Source organism: Mustela nigripes, chromosome X (assembly GCF_022355385.1).
Source record: "Mustela nigripes isolate SB6536 chromosome X, MUSNIG.SB6536, whole genome shotgun sequence".
In the NCBI taxonomy this organism is placed as follows: domain Eukaryota; kingdom Metazoa; phylum Chordata; class Mammalia; order Carnivora; family Mustelidae; genus Mustela; species Mustela nigripes.
The window spans coordinates 1,992,837-2,000,490 of record NC_081575.1 but is presented as its reverse complement, the minus strand read 5'-3'; the positions used below and the strand labels follow the sequence as shown (position 1 = coordinate 2,000,490).

Sequence of the window (7,654 nt, the reverse complement as noted above, 5' to 3'; positions counted from 1 at the left end):
GGCCCTGGCCCGCTGGAGGAGCATAAACGAGGAAGGCCACGAGGAAAGGGGGTGTTTGAGAGACTCCAGGGCGTCCAATCCGGTGCCAGTGCCAAGCCCCCACAAGAGGGCAGAAACTTCCAATAGGGCCTCCCATCTCTCCCAGCTCCTGCTTCCTGGGCCCCCGCACTGCCAGCCGTCCCTCTTCCACTCCCTGGAGAAGCCCTGTGGAGACAGCACAGCACAGGACAGGACTGTCCCAGCGGTCACTTGTCCTTACCTGCCTGGGGACACAGTTGTGGCATGAGAGAGTAGCAGTCTCCCAGGAGGCCCCTGGGGCATACAAGCAGCAGGCAATGGCCCAGGTGGCGTCCACCCTGCCCCCATTCCCCACCCCCCGCCCCCCATAGATGGTCCCAGCCCCAGCCTCAAGGCCTCTGAAGCCTCATTTGCTGAGCGGCTGGTTCATTTGTCTTGCACGTCTCTGGGGACCTTCCAGCACCCCTGATTGTAAGAAACTTCTTCCCACATCCACCACAACGCCCTCCCCACCCTCCTCATCGGTCACCCCAGGGAAGAGAGCTTGACCTCTTCCCGGACCTGCCTTCTGCCATACCTGTTGGCCCCAATGGTGCGAGGGGACACACCAGCCCAAGGGCTTGGCTCAAATTGAGGGACTGGAGGAGTGATGGTGGCTCTCCCAGGCACCCTCCTTGTGAGCCATGGAGTTGTAGGGGGGGTGAGCAAGAGCTCCCCCTAAAGGCAGGGTCCTGGCGGCTTTGCCTCCTCCTGTCAGCTGACCCCGGTGTCAATCGGTACCCCACCCCTCCATCCTGTTCTCTTCTGCTCAGACACTGGGGCCCACAGCTCGATCACCCACAGGACGCCTTCTGTAAATCCCACCTTAGAGGGAGGCAGTAGGGGCCGGCCCGCGGGGTGCTGCGCCGGGGGAATGGGGAGGGTGTCTGCTGGGTCCTGCTCCCCAGGGCCTGAGGCCCATTAAGGCTCTCTGGGGGGCCCTGTGGTCAGGCCAGTCTCCCAGTGGCCCCTGGGGTGGGCGTGGGGTGGGGCCCTAGGGGCCACCTCCTCTAGGGGGTGGGTGGCTGGGATTCATCCCCCTCACCTGGAGCACTCAGCCCCAGCACCCCCACTCCCGTCAGGGCCTCCTTCACCACCTCTGGAATTCCAGGCTCCTGGGAGCCACCCCAGAGCCACCCCATTTGGCTTCTGCTGTCCTCACCAACGGCCCTGCTCTGGATCAGGGCGGTCCACAGGGTGGCCATGGAGGATGCCTTCTCGCCGGGGGCCCAGCAGCCTCAGTTCCCAAGGCAGCCTACAGAGCAACATCATGGCTTTCTGGCATTCCGGAGGGGCCAGGACACAGCTGACTCAGCAGCCCCTCCCTGTGGTAATACATCTCTCGGCTTTAAGGGGCTGGGGTCTCCACCCAGTCTCCTAGTGCTCAGCTCTCCCAGGCCACAGCATCCGAAGGCCAAAATCCGCAAACATCAGCCTGAAGCCGAGCTGCAGGGCTCCTCCGTTTCTCTCCCACCATCTGCCCCTTGACGGCTGGATGGCCAAGTGGAACATAGCATCCACCAGCCCGAGTGGCTACAGGATTTGGGATTTGGGGAACAGAAGCAGGACTTGAAGGAGAGAGACAGAGGGCAGCCCTACTCCCAGGAGACCGGAGGCCAGCATGACTCTGAGTTCCTTGCAGCCTGAGTCCTGGCTCGCCCTTGATTATGGTCCACCAGGGCCTCAGAGGCCTCCTGGCCGAACGGAGGTGTGAACGGGGGGACCCCCTGGAGGGGCCTTCTGGGCCAACTACAGACAGCTGGCTCCCACCCCCAGCCAGATCCCCTGGAAGAGAACAGGGAACCCGATGCAGGGAAGGGGCTGCCGGAAACCCTGGGAGGGAAGGACCTCACTTGGCCCAGCCAGGGAGCAAGGCCAATGGGATGCCAGGCTCTGGGAACCAGGCTGAGAACCTCTCCCTGTGGGGTCTGGTGCCTGCTAGGACAGAAAATGCTCCCGGGGAGCTCCCCGGCCTGGCTGGGACGATGGCTTTTCCATGCCCCTGCAGACCTGGATCAAGTGCCTGGTGGCTGTGCTGGGGCCATGGAGGGGCAGCTGGCCCTGCAAACGGTGGGGAGCTACCGCTGGTGGCGGTCAAAGAGAGGGCCCGTGTTGCCGGAGGGTTCATGGGGTGGCAAGCAAGGAGGGAAAGGGCCCACAGACCAGGGCCCAGCTTTCCCGCAGCATCGCCTGTCAGGTCAGCCGAGGGAGCTGCTGGGGAGTCTTCTCCAGGGGCCCGGAGGCTGACCCAGTGGCCTGCACAGCCTAGGGAGTACCGGGTCTTATGGCTTTGGGACCTGTGGCACAGGTTGGTTTTGGTCTTTTGGGCTGGGGGTGGGGGTTGTTAAGAGATCATTTAAAATCCCCGCCCCATTTCCAGGAGATCATTTAAATCCCCCGCCCCATTTCCAGGAGATGATAGCATCCACCTTCTTCCTCAAACAATCCAGAACGTGCTGAGGAGAAGCTCAGGGTCTCTTCAGTGAGTGGGAGGAGAAGGAAGGACACGTGTGAGAGGACCCGGAAACTCAGGACCCTCAGCTGACCTGGGTCACCTGCTGCCTGGCTCCTGGCCAGCAGTTTGACCCTCCTGCCTTCCAGAGGTTTCCCGGCAGAGTGGGGGAGGGGTGGGTGGCTTTCCTGAATACTGAGGGGAGAGAGGTCTGCCAGCACCAGCCCCCCTGCCAGCTCCCCAGGACCAGCCCCCTGCTGCCGATGGGCCGGATCCCTGCTGACTCCCTGTGGCCTGCAACTGGCACTGGCAGGTCGGAGCTCTCCCCGAAGGCTGACGGAGCCCGGGGCCCACCGCACCAGTCCCGCTGGGGGGCCAGAGCCATGGCAGGAAGGAGCAGATGCAGACGACGTGGGGCTCAGGGCCTGCCCCCTCCCCACTCCAGCCACAAGCCCCTCACACGGTCACCCCCTCACACGCACACCCCTGCATAAGCTTCAGCAGACCTCTGGGGGGGGGGCACATGTCCCTTCTCTCTGCTTGGCACCCAAGTGGAGATTACATGCTGTCGGAGGGTCGGTGGGGCCCGGGAGGGTGGCAAGAAGCAGCTGGGAATGTAGCCTGTTGTTTGAAGCTGGTACCTGAGGGCTTTGGTGGACAGAGGAAGGTGGGGGCGGGGGGTACCCTGTGCTGCCTGTCCCCTCCCAACCCTCTGCATCCACATGGTCCTAGGGCATTGGCAGGGGTAGACGGTGCTGTGCACACCAGAGTTCAGGTCGGGTTGCTCAGTGGGGCCAGACGCCCTGGGCTGAGGCCTCGGGACAGTGTCCGGCGTCTGCAACTTGGCAGCGGCGGGCCACACATCTGCAAGCAAGCTCCCAGCGTGCACCAGACCTTAAGCCCTGCTCCCGCCGCCCTTGGCCTGGCTTGAATGCCTGGCACAGCCCCTCCATGTTCTCAGAGGCTGCCAATGCGTCGTGTTTGGCGCTGACCGGGAGCAGTCCCGCTCGGAGGACTGCGCTGGCTTTCAGAGGGCTAGACAAGGAAGGCCCTATGGGTCTGGCGGCGCGGGCTCCGGGAAGCCCAGCCTTTTCCCTTGCTCACACCTGTGGGCACCAGGCTGGAGGCCTCACAGCCATGACCACTTCTTTCCTCTGCTCGGAGGGGCAGGGGTCCAGCAAGCTCCAAGCACACTTCAATGGTGCTCGAGGCCCGCCGTGAAGTCCTCTGGGACACCCCCTCAGGTCCACTGTCCAGCTAGCCCCCTCCTCCCTGAGCGACTCTACCCGCTGCATCTGTTGCCAGCTCCCGGAGTGGAAATGAGGCTCTGCTGGGAAGCCTGCCCAGCCCCGACCCTGCCAACCTGTCCACGGCCTGGGCCCAGCCAGGAGCCGGCGGCAGGAGAGACAGCCCCACCTTGTCCTCAGCCTCTGTCATAGGGCCCCGGGTGGAGGGCCTCCAAGCCCTCAGCTTTAGGCCCTCCCACCACAAGCGAGCCCCTGCGGGAGCCCGGGGCCGCGGCTCCGCGTCTCTGTGGCCCCCAGACACAGTGACATCAGGCACAGCTGGTCTGAGCTGACTTATCTCCTCTACAGCCCCCGTCCCCCTGGGACAGGTCCTGGGAGCCCATGTGGAGCCAGCTTCCCTGGCCATCCTCTAGTCTGGCAAGAGGGCCAGATATGGGGGCTGAGATTCCCTGCAGAGACCCCTCCCCCCCCCCAGCCCTCCCCAACCCTGACAGGCCGGAAGAGGCCTGCTTTTGTCCACCTCTCCCCACAGCCCCCCTGTGCCTGGCCAGACCACCCCAGCCACCCCCACCTATCCAGGTGAACTGTGGCTCCCAAGGCCTTCCAAGTCTCCCACTGGGCGGTCCAGCCCTGACTCATCCGGCCTGTGAGGTAGCGGCTTTGGCAGGGGTGCCAGGCAAGAAGGGAGCAGGCTCCTCCCCCTCTCCCATCCCATCTTGCTCTCCTGCCTCCATCCTCCCCTTCCTGTTCTCTCCCGCCACTCCTCCTCCTCCCAGCTCTGGGCATCCAGTGGCTCCCAGGCGAGGGCCCCAAGCAGCGGCCCAGGCCTACCCTGCTCTGCCTTGGAGGTCGCAGAATCAGGGGAAGAAAGAGGGACACACTGCCCAGGTAGGCAAGCACAGGGCCTTCTCCCTACTCGGTCCCATGACCTTCTGGGGCTCCCCTAGGTCCTGCCTGGCCAGTCTGGGGCTGGCAGAACCTGGAGTATGATCATGGGGTGTTGGGGCTGGAAGGAGCTAGGCAGACTGGGTGCTCCCCCCGGACATGGGGGTCCTTACTTTGCTGTGTGACCTGGGACAGGCACACAGCTTCTCTGAGCTCCTCACTGCGGGCCACACTAAGGAGGGCTGTTGGGAGCTGCTAGGGGCGCTCTGGGGCTGGCTGTCCAGCTGAGTCCACTGAACCATGTCCTGGGTCCGTGACCTGCACCAGCCAAGCACACCGCAGCCCTGGGTGCCAGAAAGGCTGCTGCATGCTCTCCTGCTCTGTCCTCGGGAACGGTGGGAGCCAGGGCAAGCTCCATGGCCCTCTGAAGGGGTGCCCGAGTGTGAAAGGGGGTGGCAAGACTGGGCTGGACGGGAATCCGGAGCATAGAGCAGTTGTGCCCAGACCCAGAAGTGGTGTTAGACCCCTGGCCAGGTCGGGAAGGTTCCGGGGCAGAGGTGCGGGCAGCCTGCAGCAGCCAGACCAGCCCCACACCAGCTGGGCTGGCCCAGGAATGCAGCAGGCAGGGGCCTCCACTCCCCGGGGACCCCTTCCATGTTACCACCCAGCAGGGAGGCTCGGGGGTCATCCAGCCCCACTGAAGCCCCTCACAGCTCCTCCGCTATCCAAAATGGGCCCCAAGTGAGGAGGGTTCCCCTGGGGTGGGGCCCGGTGTGGGTCTACAGGGAGCCCCTGGAACCTGGCCAGTCTCACCGCCCACAGATGCCCCCAGAACAACCCCAGACACCAGAGTCTGGGAGGGAAGCAGGGCAGGCCCACTCGTGCCTGTGTAACAAACAGGGAGATCAGGCTGCTGGGACTGTCCTGGGAGGTCTGGGTAGGTGAGGCTGGTGGGACCTTCCCACAGGGGCCGCTGCATGGGAGAAGGAAGGAGGTGGGTAAAGACGGGCACCTGGGGCAGGTTTGGGCAGGACAGCTTCCCCCTCACGCCCACCCCGCTGCCCAGCCTGGGGGAGCCTTCAGACAAGCCTGAGCCCGCCTGCCACCTTGGCAGGAGCCTGGTCCCCTCTGGGGGCCTCTCCAGGGGGCTGGGCCACGGGCAGAAGGCAGGCAGGAGCTGAAGTGCGAGCCCTGGGGCTCTGCAGGCCAAGCCAGCTGAAGTCTTGGGGGCCAGGAAAAGGTGCCGAAGCCCTGGGGAGCAGGGGCTTTGCCTCTCTCTCCCCCCACCGCACCGCCTACAGGGCTAGCCCAGGTCTCAGCCCCGCGTGCCCAGCCTGGCGTCTTGGCCTCTTGACTTTTCTTCGAAAAATGTGGGTGTGTTGCAAGGGGGAGCTCAGGAAGGGAAGGAAGTGACTCACAGTGGTCCAGCTCAGTGCTGACTGTGCCCACATGGTCCTGAGCCACAGCTGAAACCCAAATTCTTCAAGGCCAGTATGGGGCAAAGAGTTAGTCGCCTTTCAGTCCTCCATCCACCTCCTCCCCTCCGTTCGTTCCCCTCACTGACCAACCCACCCTGGGGCACACTGCCAGCTGACTCAGTGCTGTGTGGGGGACAGCAGGGGAGGGGGCCAGCGCTGCCAACTTACCGACTGGCAAGACGATGCATCGCCCAGGAAAGCCAGCATCCTGCCTGGGATCAGAGGAGAGCAGAAGGAGGGGTCCCTGCCTGCCCACATCCTCTCTCTCTGCTGCCCCCTTTCCCGCCGCTCCTACCTTGAGGTCCGTGGAACCTAGGCTGCTGGCGTTTGGAGGTTTGCCGGGACAGGGCCCGGAGAGCAGGTACGAGTGCCGAGTGCCAGCTGGGCCCTCCTGACAGCCCTTTCCTCCTCCCAGGCACGCCCACCATGCTGCCCCTGTGGCTCCTGGCATCCTTGCTGGCCGTGAGCCAGACCCTGCCCTTCGAGCAGAAGGGTTTCTGGGACTTCACCCTGGATGATGGGCTGCCCATGCTGAATGATGAGGAGGCTTCAGGTGCTGAGACCACGTCAGGGGTCCCGGACCTGGACTCCCTCACGCCCACCTTCAGCGCCATGTGTCCCTTCGGCTGCCACTGCCACCTGCGGGTTGTTCAGTGCTCTGACCTGGGTCAGTCCCGGGACCAGGCGGGAATGGGGGCGTGAAGGCGCAGGCCCAGCCTGAGTGCTCCATCGTCCCATGGGAGGAGCCTGAGAGGGCGGGGTCCGGGATGGGGCGAGCCCACACGGCGTGGGGGTCCTTGTTTCCACGTGGGATGCTGTCCAGCTGTCCGGCTGCAGGCGGGTGGGGAGTGAGAACGGCCTTGCTCTGTGGCAGAGCTCCCGCGTGTGTGTCTGTGTGCGTGTGTGTGAGTGCGTGTCCCTGGGCTCAGAGTCACTCACGTGGGCGACGGTGGCCCTGGCCCCCAGGTCTGAAGGCTGTGCCCAAGGAGATCTCACCCGACACGACGCTGCTGGACCTGCAGAACAATGACATCTCCGAACTTCGCAGGGATGATTTCAAAGGCCTCCAGCACCTCTATGTAAGCCCGGCCTGGCCCTGAGGGGCTTCGAGGAGGTGGACCGTCTTCCCCTAATGAGTTGGGTGCTTGTGGGTGTGTGCACGCATGTGTGCAGTGTGAGAGGGGCCTGGGGGCCCATGGAGTCCTGAGAGAAGTCTGCACAGCTGCAGGTCCCAGGCCGCCCTCGAGGATGCCAGCAGCCATCGCAGCCATAAGCCCAGGGCAGAATTGCTCAGCCCGGCTCCCTTCGCAGCTGAAAACTTTCCATTGTATCAGGGCATCGCAGTGACCCAAGAGGGACAGATTTTGTCATAGCCAGGGTGCAAGTAGGGAAGTTGAGGCTCAGAGAAGGGGGGTGCCGTGCAAGGCAAGAATGGTACAGCTGGGCCTGGGGGACCTCCTCGAGGCTGCACTGGCAGCTCCCCACTCATCGCCAGCCCAGGGTGGGTAGGCAAGGGAGAGAGAAAGTGAGGAGGG

General features: G+C 64.2%; 1 protein-coding gene across 1 annotated transcript in view; it reads left to right on the top strand.

The window, feature by feature from the left end:
- Positions 1 to 4,515: 4,515 nt before the first annotated feature.
- Positions 4,516 to 7,654, top strand: part of BGN (biglycan) — a 7,025-nt gene continuing 3,886 nt past the window's right edge. The window contains exons 1-3 of the mRNA XM_059385920.1: positions 4,516 to 4,644; positions 6,535 to 6,786; positions 7,086 to 7,207. Of these exons, the coding sequence (XP_059241903.1) occupies positions 6,546 to 6,786; positions 7,086 to 7,207 (363 nt within the window). The 5' untranslated portion in view covers positions 4,516 to 4,644; positions 6,535 to 6,545. The remainder of the gene's footprint in view (positions 4,645 to 6,534; positions 6,787 to 7,085; positions 7,208 to 7,654) is intronic.